Raw genomic sequence first — 15,985 nt, 5'->3', positions numbered from 1 at the left:
TTTAGCATCACTTATTAAGCCCTTCCCTTTTCAGAGAGGCTTTGTCCATCTCGGGAAAGGAAGAGGGAGCAGCTTGTTCAGAAAAGAGCATGGAGCGTGTTACGTCTCATATTCTGTGATCTAAAAATATGGACTACAGCATTTCAAAGAACATCTTGCATTGGTGATTGTTAGTAATGAGCGGTGTCTAGCTACATTACCTGATAGCACTGTGAGGATGGGAGCTGGAGGACAAAGAGGGACAATGGAGGTCTGCTGGTTCGCCCTGCGCCTTTCTGTGTTGCTGTGTTTTTCACAGCACGTCTCTTCTCAGATAAGATATTCCATCCCAGAGGAAGTAAACGTGGGATCTGTTGTTGGAAATGTTGCCAAGGATTTGGGACTTGATATCAGTACTTTGGCTGACAGGCGATTTCGTATTGTTACTGGATCAGATCAGGAGCTGTTTCGGTTAAATCAGAACAGCGGAGTGCTCTATGTTCACAGGAATATCGACCGTGAAGAGATCTGTGATGGGAATTGTTTGATCAATCTTAAAGTCGTTGTTGAAAACCCACTGGAAGTACACTACGTCAGTGTTGAAATAACGGATGTTAATGATCATTCCCCGACATTTCCCGAAAGGGAACAACACTTGGAAATAGCAGAGCATATTCCTCCAGGTACTCGTTTCCAAATCCACGCAGCAAGAGATCCTGATGTCGGCTTGCAGTCGGTTCGTTTTTACAGGCTGAGCTCAAATGATTTTTTTGATGTCGAAATTGTAGAAAGAGACGAGGACAAAATACCTTTTTTAGTGCTGAAGAAGCATTTGGATAGAGAGCACATAGCAGAGCATCATTTAGTGTTAACGGCTCTTGATGGGGGCGGTGCTTCAAGATCAGGGTCCCTTAATATAACTATCACTGTATTAGATGCTAATGATAATCGCCCTGTGTTCAGTCAAGACACATATACTGTATCGATATATGAAAATGCATCTATTGGAACGCTGTTGGTTAAGTTAAATGCTACTGATTTAGATGAAGGTCTGAATAGTGCAATAGAATACACCTTTGGTCAAACACAAAATAAAAAGGTGTATGATACGTTTGCTTTAGACAGCATGACAGGTGAGATTCGACTGAATGGAAGGTTGGACTTTGAGGACACCGAGGTTTATAAACTAGATATACAGGCTTCCGATAAAGGCCATTTACCTTGGACAGCTGCAAGTAGAGTTGTGATTAAGATAAAGGATGTGAACGACAATAACCCTGAGATAGAGGTCACATCATTATCCAACGTAGTGCCCGAGGATTCAAAGCCTGGCAGCGTTATTTCACTTATTAGTGTGTTGGACAAGGATTCTGGGGTGAACGGTAAAGTCATTTGCAAAATATCAGGGAATGTTCCTTTTGATATGACGCCATCCATCCAGGAGAACATGTACTCCCTCGTCACAAGGGGACACCTGGATCGTGAGATGGTGTCTCATTATGACATCACTATAACAGCCACTGACGGCGGTGATCCTCCCCTGTCCACTTTTAAAACTTTGAGCGTTCAGATCTCAGATGTAAATGACAACAATCCGACATTTCTACAGAACCCTTTGGATCTATATTTGATAGAAAATAATGTCCCTGGGGCATCCATTTTCTCTGTACGTGCTTCTGATAACGATCTGAACGAAAATGCAGATATTTCATATCATATTGCCAGAGGTCAGGGGAGACAGAATAATATGGCATCATTTCTGAACATCAATTCTGATAATGGGCAAATTTCCGCATTAAAAAGTTTCGACTTTGAAACGCTGAAGACTTTCCAGTTCCACGTGGTTGCCACGGACTCCGGAAGTCCCTCGTTGCGCAGCAACGTGACAGTGAACGTGTTCATCCTGGATCAGAACGACAACGCTCCAGTCATCTTGTATCCAGTCAGCGCTAACGGTTCTGCTGAAGGTGTGGAGGAGATTTCCCGCAATGTGAACGCAGGTCATCTGGTGACTAAAGTGAGAGCGTATGACGCTGATATAGGATATAACGGCTGGTTGTTATTTTCACTGCAGGAAGTCACTGACCACAGTCTGTTTGGTTTAGACCGCTACACAGGACAGATAAGAACACTTCGCTCATTCACAGAGACAGACGAGGCTGAACATAAACTGGTCATACTGGTGAAAGACAATGGGAACGTGTCACTCGCAGCAACAGCTACTGTGGTTGTCAAGGTTGTGGAGCCCATAGAGGCTTTTGCTGCTTCTGATGTTAAAAGTGCAGCAAAAGATGAAGACGAGGACAATGTGACACTTTATTTGATGATAACTTTGGGCTCAGTTTCAGCACTTTTCCTCATCAGCATCATCGTGTTGATTGTGATGCAGTGCTCCAAACCTGCAGACTATTCCTCCAAGTATTTACAAGACCCTAATTATGACGGGACTCTGTGCCACAGCATCCAGTACAGATCTGGAGACAGACGGTACATGTTAGTTGGACCCAGAATGAGTATAGGATCTACTATAGTCCCAGGAAGCAATGGGAATACTCTAGTGGTCCCTGACAGGATGCGAACATCTGGAGAGGTAAGAAATGATTAAACTAAATAATTCTTAAGTCATAAATTGTGTAAATTAAAATATTTAAAATTGATGGTGTTCTGTTTGGATTCAAGTATTTGATCCTCTTCTTAAAATATTCAGATGTTCTAATCAGGTTAAACGCTAAACCGATTCATTTAATTTTCATTTTTTCCCACATTGCGTTCAAACTTCTTTGTCGGATGCTTTAGCGCAGTTGTTACTTTGCTCCCGTCTGTGCTCTGGCTAGCGCTGTCCATGGTGCTGAAGCTCTGATGTTGTATGTCAGCTTACGGTAAATTTGACCTGACTTTACATTTCACTTACGACTCGAGTTCTTCAGTCACACCTCTCTCATATCTTATTTAATTCCCACACGGTGTCAGTATCACACCACGAAACTGAATTTAGCAACACCCATTAGGCCCTTCCCTTTTCAGAGAGGCTTTGTCCATTTCGTGAAAGGAAGAGGGAGCAGCTTGTTCAGGAAAGAGCATGGAGCGTGTTACGTCTCATATTCTGTGATCTAAAAAATATGGACTACAGCATTTCAAAGAACATCTTGCATTGGTGATTGTTAGTAATGAGCGGTGTCTAGCTACATTACCTGATAGCACTGTGAGGATGGGAGCTGGAGGACAAAGAGGGACAATGGAGGTCTGCTGGTTCGCCCTGCGCCTTTCTGTGTTGCTGTGTTTTTCACAGCACGTCTCCTCTCAGATAAGATATTCCATCCCAGAGGAAGTAAACGTGGGATCTGTTGTTGGAAATGTTGCCAAGGATTTGGGACTTGATATCAGTACTTTGGCTGACAGGCGAATTCGCATTGTTACTGGATCAGATCAGGAGCTGTTTCGGTTAAATCAGAACAGCGGAGTGCTCTATGTTCACAGGAATATCGACCGTGAAGAGATCTGTGATGGGAATTGTTTGATCAATCTTAAAGTCGTTGTTGAAAACCCACTGGAAGTACACTACGTCGGTGTTGAAATAACGGATGTTAATGATCATTCCCCGACATTTCCGGAAAGTGAAGAACACTTGGAAATATCAGAGCATATTCCTCCAGGTACTCATTTCCAAATCCACGCAGCAAGAGATCCTGATGTCGGTTTGCTATCAGTTCGTTTTTACAGGCTGAGCTCAAATGGTATTTTTGATATCGAAGTGAAAGATACTGAGGAGGACAAAATACCTTTTTTAGTGCTGAAGAAGCCTTTGGATAGGGAGCAGAATGCAGAGCATCATTTAGTGTTGACGGCTCTTGATGGGGGCGCTCCGTCCAGATCAGGGTCCCTTAATATAACTATCACAGTAATAGATGCTAATGATAATCGCCCCGTGTTCAGTCAAGACACATATACTGTATCGATATATGAAAATGCATCTATTGGAATTATGTTAATTAAATTAAATGCTACTGATTTAGATGAAGGTGCAAATTGTGCAATAGAATACACCTTTGGAAAAACACAAAATAAAAAGGTGTATGATATGTTTGCTTTAGAAAGCATGACGGGTGAGATTCGACTGAAAGGAAGCTTGGACTTTGAGGACACAGAGGTTTTCAGATTGGATATACAGGCTTCGGATAAAGGCCAACCACCATGGACGGGTGCAGCTAAAGTTGTGATTAAGATAAAGGATGTGAACGACAATAACCCTGAGATAGAGGTCACATCATTATCCAACGTAGTGCCCGAGGATTCAAAGCCTGGCAGCGTTATTTCGCTTATTAGTGTGTTGGACAGGGATTCTGGAGTAAACGGTAAAGTCATTTGCAAAATATCAGGGAATATTCCTTTTGATATGACGCCATCCATCCAGGAGAACATGTACTCCCTCGTCACAAGGGGACACCTGGATCGTGAGATGGTGTCTCATTATGACATCACTATAACAGCCACTGACGGCGGTGATCCTCCCCTGTCCACTTTTAAATCGTTGAGCGTTCAGATCTCAGATGTAAATGACAACAGTCCGACATTTCTACAGAACCCTTTGGATCTATATTTGGTAGAAAATAATGTCCCCGGTGAAGCCATTTTCTCTGTAAGTGCTTCTGATAACGACTTGAACGAAAATGCAGATATTTCATATCATATTGCCAGAAGTGAGGGGAGACAGAATAATATGGCATCATTTCTGAACATGAATTCTGATAATGGGCAAATTTCCGCATTAAAAAGTTTCGACTTTGAAACTTTGAAGACTTTCCAGTTCCACGTGGTTGCCACAGACTCCGGAAGTCCCTCGTTGCGCAGCAACGTGACAGTGAACGTGTTCATCCTGGATCAGAACGACAACGCTCCAGTCATCTTGTATCCAGTCAGCGCTAATGGTTCTGCTGAAGGTGTGGAGGAGATTCCCCGCAATGTGAACGCAGGTCATCTGGTGACTAAAGTGAGAGCGTATGACGCTGATATAGGATATAACGGCTGGTTGTTATTTTCACTGCAGGAAGTCACTGACCACAGTCTGTTTGGTTTGGACCGCTACACAGGACAGATAAGAACACTTCGCTCATTCACAGAGACAGACGAGGCTGAACATAAACTGGTCATACTGGTGAAAGACAATGGCAACGTGTCACTCGCAGCAACAGCTACTGTGGTTGTCAAGGTTGTGGAGCCCATAGAGGCTTTTGCTGCTTCTGATGTTAAAAGTGCAGCAAAAGATGAAGACGAGGACAATGTGACACTTTATTTGATGATAACTTTGGGCTCAGTTTCAGCACTTTTCCTCATCAGCATCATCGTGTTGATTGTAATGCAGTGCTCCAAACCTGCAGACTATTCCTCCAAGTGTTTACAAGACCCTAATTATGACGGGACTCTGTGTCACAGCATCCAGTACAGATCTGGAGACAGACGGTACATGTTAGTTGGACCCAGAATGAGTATAGGATCTACTATAGTCCCAGGAAGCAATGGGAATACTCTAGTGGTCCCAGACAGGAGGCGAACATCTGCAGAGGTAAGCAACGTCTGCAGAGGTGAGCAGTATTTTAAAGTGAATAGCGATGTGTAAAGGCATAAACGGTGTAAATGGAACGGCTTATAAATACGAATGTTGGGTTTGAATTCGACCATTTTCTTCGCATTCTTAAAGCGTTCATATGTTGTAATGTTGTTTAAAACTACAATTCATTAGGTTATTTTCCATGTTTTTACCCCATTGTTTTTTAAAGTTGGCGTCGGATACTTCATTAAAAAAGTTATTAGTTTGCCTTTTTGCACCCTCAATAAACCAGGAAAGAACATCACAGAAAGGTGAGTCAGTTCACCTGGACATAACGTTTATTGATGGAAACGTTTCTTCACTCATCTAAAGGTAGAGGCTAGTTCCCATCGATGCAGAGAACGGTCAACTGAGCATGCGCAAGTACTCGTTGCCTCCGTTGTTAGGGTAGGTTAAGGTTAGGGTTAGGATGGGGTTAGGGTTAAAGTTAGCAAATCAGACGCAGAGTAGGGGTGGGTCTTCCTAGAATCCTAGCACCTGGATGCTACGCGGGGCGTGTGGAGGCATGGTAGAGGCATTTCGCGCATGCTCAGTTGACCGTTCTCTATTCTATTTCCGTTCTCTGCATCGATGGGAACTAGCCTCTGCCCTAATCTAAATGCCATCTTCAGTCTAAAATGACTGCAGGTATCCTCACCCTTATTGGTTATAGGGTAGAAGTGACGTTACATGACGACCGACCGAAAACAACGATTGGTTTCATATGCATACTGGCGTGACATTTCAATGGCAACGTGTACTATTCACAGAGGATTTAGGAATGGTTGCAATCACAGCATTGTAAAATGGCGACAGAAGTACTCTTACCAACCCGGTTTGGTGATGGTCCTTCCCTCTTGACCTAGATTGCCTCTTTGTGTTTTGTCCAGATGAACTGATTCACCTTTCTCCGAAGTTAGTTTGTTCCCGTCTTTGCTCCGGCTAGTGCTCTGCATTGTGGTCAACTTTGATGGGGTGGTTATTTTATTTTGGGCCGAGTTTCTCAAGTCACACCTCTCTCCTATATTATGCATTTCCCACACGGTGTCAGTATCACACCACGAAACAGAATTAGCATCACTTATTAGGCCCTTCCCTTTTCAGAGAGGTTTTGTCCAGCTCGGGAAAGGAAGCGGGAGCAGCTTGTCCAGACATGAACCTGGAGCGTGTTACATCTCGTATTCTGTGATCTAAAAATATGGACTACATAATTTCAACGTGCATCTTGCATTGGTGATTGTTGGTAATGACCGGTGTCTAGCTACATTCTCTGGCAGCACTGTGAGGATGGGAGCTGGAGGACAAAGAGGGACAATGGAGAGCTGCTGGTTCGCCCTGCGCCTTTCTGTATTGCTGTGTTTTTCACAGCAGGGCTCAGCTCAGATAAGATATTCCATCCCAGAGGAAGTAAACGTGGGATCTGTTGTTGGAAATGTCGCCAAGGATTTGGGACTTGACATCGGTACGTTGACTGACAGACGTTTTCGTGTTGTTTCTGGATCTAACGATGCTCTGTTCGATTTAAACCAGAACAATGGCCTCTTGTGTGTCCATGAAAATATCGACAGAGAGGAGCTGTGTGACGGTAATGCTGCCTGCTCAATAAACTTGAAAATAGTGGTAGAGAACCCTTTAGAAATACATTATGTTGCCGTTGACATCGCCGATGTGAACGATAATTCACCCATGTTCCAAGAGGAAGAGAAAATATTAGAAATATCAGAATCCACTCTCCCAGGCAAGCGTTTTCAATTACCAGCCGCCAGAGACCCAGATATGACTGTTAACTCTGTACGTGCGTATAAAATAAACAGCAACGAACATTTTAATATGCAGATACGAGAAAGAGGAGAGGACAGGGTGCCATTTTTGGTTCTGCAAAAGTCTCTCGATAGGGAGAAACAGTCCGAGCATCGATTGATTCTGACGGCGGTTGACGGCGGAAGCCCACCAAGGTCTGGGACTCTTAACGTCACGGTTACAGTTATGGACTCAAATGACAATCATCCTGTATTCAAGCAGGAGGTGTACTCTGTTACCCTACCTGAAAATGTCGAGTTTGGGACGGTGGTGGTTAACGTTGAGGCAACAGATGAGGACCAGGGTACAAATGGAGATGTAGAATATTTTTTCGGACGTGAACTTGACCCGGATATATATGATTTATTCGGCTTAGACAAATCAACCGGCGAGATTATAGTAAAAGGCGATATTGATTTTGAGAAAGTTGATGTGTACAAGTTAGACGTCCATGCCACCGACAAAGGAGCACCCCCAATGAGCACGGACTGTAGTGTAATCATCAAAGTAATTGACCTTAATGACAATAAACCTGAGATAGATGTGACGTCCCTCATCAATATGGTATCGGAGAATGCAAAACCTGGCACGGTCGTCTCACTGATTAGTATAACAGACCGGGACTCCGGAATAAATGGTAAAGTTATATGTAGCCTTGCACAAAATGAGCCATTTGAGTTAAAACCGTCATTTCAAGATAATATGTACTCCTTAGTCACCAGGCAAAAATTAGACAGGGAAACGGTTTCACATTATGACATCACCATAACAGCTACTGACTGTGGCGACCCTCCCCTGTCGACCTTCAAAACAGTGAGTATTCGGGTATCAGATGTGAACGATAACAGCCCACAATTCTTGCAAAACCCAGTGGAACTTTACCTGGTAGAAAATAACATCCCTGGTAAATCCATTTACTCTGTCAGTGCTTCTGACAACGACTTAAATGAAAACGCTGCAATACTCTATGAAATAGTGAGAGGGGGAGGAAGTCTGAATGACATGGCATCGTTCCTCAGTATAAATTCTGACAACGGACACATTTCAGCACTGAAAAGTTTTGACTTTGAAACTTTGAAGACTTTCCAGTTCCAAGTGGTTGCCACAGACTCCGGAAGTCCCCCGTTGCGCAGCAACGTGACAGTGAACGTGTTCATCCTGGATCAGAACGACAACGCTCCAGTCATCTTGTATCCAGTCAGCGGTAACGGTTCTGCTGAAGGTGTGGAGGAGATTCCCCGCAATGTGAACGCAGGTCATCTGGTGACTAAAGTGAGAGCGTATGACGCTGATATAGGATATAACGGCTGGTTGTTATTTTCACTGCAGGAAGTCACTGACCACAGTCTGTTTAGCTTGGACCGCTACACAGGACAGATAAGAACACTTCGCCCATGCACAGAGACAGACGAGGCTGAACATAAACTGGTCATACTGGTGAAAGACAATGGGAACGTGTCACTCTCAGCAACAGCTACTGTGGTTGTCAAGGTTGTGGAGCCCAAAGAGGCTTTTGCTGCTTCTGATGTTAAAAGTGCAGCAAAAGATGAAGATGAGGACAATGTGACACTTTATTTGATGATAACTTTGGGCTCAGTTTCAGCACTTTTCCTCATCAGCATCATCGTGTTGATTGTAATGCAGTGCTCCAAACCTGCAGACTATTCCTCCAAGTATTTACAAGACCCTAATTATGACGGGACTCTGTGCCACAGTATCCAGTACAGATCTGGAGACAGACGGTACATGTTAGTTGGACCCAGAATGAGTATAGGATCTACTATAGTCCCAGGAAGCAATGGGAATACTCTAGTGGTCCCAGACAGGAGACAAACATCTGGAGAGGTAAGATGTGTTTCAAAATGTCATGTGCAATTACATACTACGTATATTTGAAATAGGTTTTAATTCCTATTTCGGTTTATGAGCTGTCCAAATATTTGTGTGTGTGTGCGATATTTTGTTTTTGCATAATTTCCTTCAGTAGTTTTAACAATCGTGTGGTGACGCACATTGTTGCTTCATCGAGCGATGGTCGCTGTCCATGGTGCTAGATCATTTCCCCTCTGTTTCAGCCTTGATAACAAGTGTTGTTCTTCCATGAAGCATTTCGAATAATGTTTTGCCTTGTTTAGAGATTTAACTTCATCGTGGATGTATCCACATGGTGTCAGTGTTTGAATAAGGTATTGCTCAGATTTCTGTATCAGTCCAGCCTCTCTCAAATCTTTTTGTGTATTTGTGTGTGTGTGTGTGTGTGTGTGTGATTGTTTGATTTTGCATAATTTCTTCCAGTAGTTTTAACATTCATGTGTGGTAACACACTTTGTTGCTGAATCTAGCGATGGTCGCTGTCAATGGTGTTGAGTCGTTGTCCCCCCCCCCCCCTCCGTTTCAGCCTTGATAACAAGCGTTGTTCTTTCATTAAAAATGTCGAATAATGCTTTTCCTTGCTTAGAGTTTTAACTTCATCGTGGATGTAGCCACAAGGTGTCAGTGTTTGAATATGGTATGCTCAGATTTCTGTATCAGTCCTGCCTCTCTCAAAGCTTTTTCTTCAGCTCAGAAGGAGGAAGGAACCATTCGAGCAAGGCACGGATACTCGGATACTCGGATTATTCTATCATTGATCTCGACAAACCCGGAAAATCAAAACCATCTTTAGCAACATACTCATGTGTGGATGCCATTTTAATGGTCAGACAAAGAGAGGTGACTAACAGGAGAGCAGCATGTTGTCTTTGTGTGATATCCTGCTTTTCACTCTGCTGTTGTGCATCGGAGAGCTGGTCTCATCTCAGATAAGATATTCTACACCAGAAGAGGTCCAAGTGGGATCTGTAGTCGGAAATGTTGCCAAGGATTTGGGAATTGATGTCAGTACCTTGTTGGATAGGCGTTTCCGCATTGTGCCTGGCTCTAAGGACGCTTTATTTGAGGTAAACCAGAACAATGGTGTTTTGTATGTGCATAAGAATATCGACCGGGAAGAGATCTGCGACAGCAATGACGCTTGCTTGATAAATCTAAAAATTGTTGTTGAAAATCCTCTTGAAATTCACTATGTGAGTGTGGAAATACTCGACGCCAACGACCATGCACCAACCTTTTCTGAGAGAGAAAAGACAATAGAGATCGCAGAAACCACATTACCAGGGGCAAGATTTCAGCTGCCTGCTGCCCGAGATCCAGATGCTGGAATAAATTCAGTCCAGCGCTATAAACTCAATCAAAACGAGCACTTCCAACTTGAAATTAGAGATCGTGGGGAACACAAAATCCCGTTTTTAGTCCTACAGAAGAACCTGGACAGGGAACAAAAACATAATCACAGTTTGATTCTGACAGCCATAGATGGAGGGAGCCCACAAAAATCAGCAATTCTCAACCTGACAATAAAAGTTCTTGACAGCAATGATAACAGGCCAATATTTTCTCAAGAGGTTTATACAGTCGTGTTAGCAGAGAACGCTTCTGTTGGTACCGTTGTGATGAGAGTCAATGCAACAGACTTGGATGAGGGAACAAACGGGGACGTTGAATATTCATTTGGCAGCGACATGAACCCAGAGGTATTAGATATTTTTAGTATTGACAAGGAAATTGGTGAAATTAGAATTAATGGACGGATAGATTTTGAGACCATTGATGTGTTTAAGCTAGATGTCCAAGCTTCTGACAAAGGACAGCCTCCAATGTCCACAGATTGTAGCGTTATAATAAAGATACAAGACGTCAATGACAATAAACCAGAGATAGAAGTGACGTCAATCTCCCCCACGGTCCCCGAGGATTCAAAGAAAGGCACAGTGATTTTTCTCATTAGTGTTGCTGATGAAGATTCTGGTCTGAATGGTAAAGTGATATGCAGCTTGACAGGAGTAGTACCGTTTGAATTAAAACCTTCATACACTGAAAATATGTACTCGCTAGTGACAAAAGAAAGGCTGGACAGAGAAAGCGTGTCACATTATGACTTTACAATAACAGCTACTGACAGTGGTCAACCTCCTCTCTCCACATTGAAAAGTCTGAGTATTCAGGTGTCAGATGTAAATGACAACAACCCAGAGTTCCCACAAAACCCACTCGAACTGTATTTGGTTGAAAACAACCTTGCTGGTGCGCTCATATTTTCTGTTGCTGCTTTCGATAAAGACGAAAAGGAAAACGCTGCAGTATCCTATCAAATAGCGAGAGGGGGAGGGATCCAACCGGATATGGCGTCTTTCCTTAATATTAATTCTGAAAACGGACACATTTCAGCACTAAGAAGTTTCGACTTTGAAACTCTGAAGACTTTCCAGTTCCACGTGGTTGCCTCAGACTCCGGAAGTCCCCCGTTGCGCAGCAACGTGACAGTGAACGTGTTCATCCTGGATCAGAACGACAACGCTCCAGTCATCTTGTATCCAGTCAGCGCTAACGGTTCTGCTGAAGGTGTTGAGGAGATTCCCCGCAATGTGAACGCAGGTCATCTGGTGACTAAAGTGAGAGCGTATGACGCTGATATAGGATATAACGGCTGGTTGTTATTTTCACTGCAGGAAGTCACTGACCACAGTCTGTTTGGTTTGGACCGCTACACAGGACAGATAAGAACACTTCGCTCATTCACAGAGACAGACGAGGCTGAACATAAACTGGTCATACTGGTGAAAGACAATGGGAACGTGTCACTCTCAGCAACAGCTACTGTGGTTGTCAAGGTTGTGGAGCCCAGAGAGGCTTTTGCTGCTACTGATGTTAAAAGTGCAGCAAAAGATGAAGATGAGGACAATGTGACACTTTATTTGATGATAACTTTGGGCTCAGTTTCAGCACTTTTCCTCATCAGCATCATCGTGTTGATTGTGATGCAGTGCTCCAAACCTGCAGACTATTCCTCCAAGTATTTACAAGACCCTAATTATGACGGGACTCTGTGCCACAGCATCCAGTACAGATCTGGAGACAGACGGTACATGTTAGTTGGACCCAGAATGAGTATAGGATCTACTATAGTCCCAGGAAGCAATGGGAATACTCTAGTGGTCCCAGACAGGAGGCGAGCATCTGGAGAGGTAAGCAGTATTTCAAAATTTAATGTGCAATTACATACTCTATTTGACATAGGTTTTAGTTCCTTTCTCGGCTCAGGGGCTATCCAAAGATGTGTGTGTGTGTGTGTGTGTGTGTGTGTGTGTGTGTGTGTGTGTGTGTGTGTGTGTGTGTGTGTGTGTGTGTGTGTGTGTGTGTGTGTGTGTGTGTGTGTGTGTGTGTGTGTGTGTATGATTGTTTGATTTTGCATAATTTCCTGCAATAGTTTTAACAGTCATGTGTGGTAACGCACATTGTTGCTTAATCGAGCGATGGTCGCTGTCCATGGTGTTGAATTGTAGTTTTTTCTGTTTCAGCCTAGATAACAAGCGTTGTTCTTCCATTAAACATTTCGAATAATGTTTGAATTTGTTTAGAGTTTTAACTTCATCTTGGATTTATCCACATGGTGTCAGTGTTTGACTAAGGTATTGCTCAGATTTCTGTATCAGTCCTGCCTCTCTCAAAGCTTTTTGTTCAGCTCAGAAGGAGGAAGGAACCATTCGAGCAAGGCACGGATACTCGGATACTCGGATTATTCTATCATTGATCTCGACAAACCCGGAAAAATCAAAACCATCTTTAGCAACATACTCATGTGTGGATGCGATTTTAATCGTCAGACAAAGAGAGGTGACTAACAGGAGAGCAGCATGTTGTCTTGGTGCGATGTCCTGCTTTTCACTCTGCTGTTGTGCATCGGAGAGCTGGTCTCATCTCAGATAAGATATTCTACACCAGAAGAGGTCCAAGTGGGATCTGTAGTCGACAATGTTGCCAAGGATTTGGGAATTGATGTCAGTACCTTGTTGGATAGGCGTTTCCGCATTGTGTCTGGATCTAAGGACGCCTTATTTGAGGTAAACCAGAACAATGGTGTTTTGTATGTGCATAAAAATATCGACCGGGAAGAGATCTGCGACAGTACTGGTTCGTGTGTGGTAGATTTAAAAATTGTTGTTGAAAATCCTCTTGAAATTCACTATGTGAGTGTGGAAATACTCGACGCCAACGACCATGCACCAACCTTTTCTGAGAGAGAAAAGATAATAGAGATCGCAGAAACCACATTACCAGGGGCAGGATTTCAGCTGCCTGCTGCCCGAGATCCAGATGCTGGAATAAATTCAGTCCAACGTTATAAAATCAATCAAAACGAGCACTTCCAACTCGAAATTAGAGATCGTGGGGAACATAAAATCCCGTTTTTAGTCCTACAGAAGAACCTGGACAGGGAACAAAAAAATAATCACAGTTTGATTCTGACAGCCATAGATGGAGGGAGCCCACAAAAATCAGCAATTCTCAACCTGACAATAAAAGTTCTAGATATCAATGATAACAGGCCAATATTTTCTCAAGAGGTTTATACAGTCGTGTTAGCAGAGAACGCTTCTGTTGGTACCGTTGTGATCAGAGTCAATGCAACAGACTTGGACGAGGCTACAAACGGGGACGTTGAATATTCATTTGGCAGCGACATGAACCCAGAGGTATTAGATATTTTTAGTATTGACAAGGAAATGGGAGAAGTTAGAGTGAGTGGGCGGATAGATTTTGAGACCATTGATGTTTTTAAGTTAGATGTCCAAGCTTCTGACAAAGGACAGCCTCCAATGACCACAGATTGTAGCGTTATAATAAAGATACAAGACGTCAATGACAATAAACCAGAGATAGAAGTGACGTCAATCTCCCCCACGGTCCCCGAGGATTCAAAGAAAGGCACAGTGATTTTTCTCATTAGTGTTGCTGATGAAGATTCTGGTCTGAATGGTAAAGTGATATGCAGCTTGACAGGAGATGTACCGTTTGAATTAAAACCTTCCTATAAGGAAAATATGTACTCGCTAGTGATAAAAGAAGCGCTGGACAGAGAATATGTGTCACATTATGACATTACAATAACAGCTACTGACTGTGGTCAACCTCCTCTCTCCACATTGAAAAGTCTGAGTATTCAGGTGTCAGATGTAAATGACAACAACCCAGAGTTCCCACAAAATCCACTCGAACTGTATTTGGTTGAAAACAACCTTGCTGGTGCGCTCATATTTTCTGTTGCTGCTTTCGATAAAGACGAAAAGGAAAACGCTGCAGTATCCTATCAAATAGCGAGAGGGGGAGGGATCCAACCGGATATGGCGTCTTTCCTTAATATTAATTCTGAAAATGGACACATTTCAGCACTAAGAAGTTTCGACTTTGAAACTTTGAAGACTTTCCAGTTCCACGTGGTTGCCACGGACTCCGGAAGTCCCCTGTTGCGCAGCAACGTGACAGTGAACGTGTTCATCCTGGATCAGAACGACAACGCTCCAGTCATCTTGTATCCAGTCAGCGCTAACGGTTCTGCTGAAGGTGTGGAGGAGATTCCCCGCAATGTGAACGCAGGTCATCTGGTGACTAAAGTGAGAGCGTATGACGCTGATATAGGATATAACGGCTGGTTGTTATTTTCACTGCAGGAAGTCACTGACCACAGTCTGTTTGGTTTGGACCGCTACACAGGACAGATAAGAACACTTCGCTCATTCACAGAGACAGACGAGGCTGAACATAAACTGGTCATACTGGTGAAAGACAATGGGAACGTGTCACTCTCAGCAACAGCTACTGTGGTTGTCAAGGTTGTGGAGCCCAGAGAGGCTTTTGCTGCTTCTGATGTTAAAAGTGCAGCAAAAGATGAAGATGAGGACAATGTGACACTTTATTTGATGATAACTTTGGGCTCAGTTTCAGCACTTTTCCTCATCAGCATCATCGTGTTGATTGTGATGCAATGCTCCAAACCTGCAGACTATTCCTCCAAGTATTTACAAGACCCCAATTATGACGGGACTCTGTGTCACAGCATCCAATACAGATCTGGAGACAGACGGTACATGTTAGTTGGACCGAGAATGAGTATAGGATCTACTATAGTCCCAGGAAGCAATGGGAACACTCTAGTGGTCCCAGACAGGAGGCGAACATCTGCAGAGGTAAGAAATGTTTTAAAATTTCATTTACAAACACATACTATATTTGACGTAGGTGTTATTTCCTTCTCGGCTCATGGGCTGTTCAAAGGTTTCTATTTCCGTGTGTGTGTGTGTGTGTGTGTGTGTGTGCGTGCGTGCGTGTGTGTGTGTGTGTTAGTTTTTTTTCGCATGTCTTCCAGTCGTCGTAACAAGCTTGTGTTGAAACGAACATTGTTCCTGAATCTAGATTCTAGTGACTTTCGCTGTCCATGGTGCTGCATCGTTTTGTTTTTATTTTTTTGTCAGGCTTATTAACAACTGTGTTTTTTTTTTTCTATTTCAAATTTTGAATCATGTTTTTTAGAACGTCATCGTGGATGTATCCACAAGGTGTCAGTGTTTGAATAAGGTATTTCTCAGATTTCTGTATCAGTCCTGCCTCTCTCAAAGCTTTTTGTTCAGCTCAGAAGGAGGAAGGAACCGTTCGAGCAAGGCACGGATACTCGGATACTCGGATTATTATATCTTTTATCTCGACAAACCCGGAAAATAACAATCGTCTTTGGCAACATACTCATGT

General features: G+C 43.2%; 5 protein-coding genes across 5 annotated transcripts; all 5 read left to right on the top strand.

Moving 5' to 3' along the window:
• The first annotated feature begins 217 nt into the window (after positions 1-217).
• Positions 218-2,584, top strand: LOC130110076 (protocadherin alpha-8-like). The gene has a single exon (XM_056277059.1). The coding sequence runs from the start codon at positions 218-220 to the stop codon at positions 2,582-2,584; it is 2,367 nt and encodes a 788-aa protein (XP_056133034.1).
• A 603-nt stretch (positions 2,585-3,187) lies between these two features.
• On the top strand, positions 3,188-5,593 carry LOC130110065 (protocadherin alpha-8-like). The gene has a single exon (XM_056277048.1). The coding sequence runs from the start codon at positions 3,188-3,190 to the stop codon at positions 5,591-5,593; it is 2,406 nt and encodes an 801-aa protein (XP_056133023.1).
• A 1,257-nt stretch (positions 5,594-6,850) lies between these two features.
• Positions 6,851-9,259, top strand: LOC130110055 (protocadherin alpha-8-like). Its single transcript, XM_056277037.1, has one exon. The coding sequence runs from the start codon at positions 6,851-6,853 to the stop codon at positions 9,257-9,259; it is 2,409 nt and encodes an 802-aa protein (XP_056133012.1).
• An 836-nt stretch (positions 9,260-10,095) lies between these two features.
• LOC130110044 (protocadherin alpha-3-like) lies at positions 10,096-13,083 on the top strand. The gene is made up of 2 exons (XM_056277025.1): positions 10,096-12,450; positions 13,066-13,083. The coding sequence occupies exons 1-2, from the start codon at positions 10,096-10,098 to the stop codon at positions 13,081-13,083; spliced, it is 2,373 nt and encodes a 790-aa protein (XP_056133000.1).
• A 12-nt stretch (positions 13,084-13,095) lies between these two features.
• LOC130110035 (protocadherin alpha-3-like) lies at positions 13,096-15,720 on the top strand. Its single transcript, XM_056277013.1, has 2 exons — positions 13,096-15,474; positions 15,712-15,720. Exons 1-2 carry the CDS (start codon positions 13,096-13,098, stop codon positions 15,718-15,720), a joined length of 2,388 nt encoding a protein of 795 aa, XP_056132988.1.
• Positions 15,721-15,985: the final 265 nt, after the last annotated feature.

The sequence above is a fragment of the Lampris incognitus genome, chromosome 1 (assembly GCF_029633865.1).
Source record: "Lampris incognitus isolate fLamInc1 chromosome 1, fLamInc1.hap2, whole genome shotgun sequence".
Classification (NCBI taxonomy): domain Eukaryota; kingdom Metazoa; phylum Chordata; class Actinopteri; order Lampriformes; family Lampridae; genus Lampris; species Lampris incognitus.
This window is presented reverse-complemented; position numbering and strand designations above follow the sequence as displayed.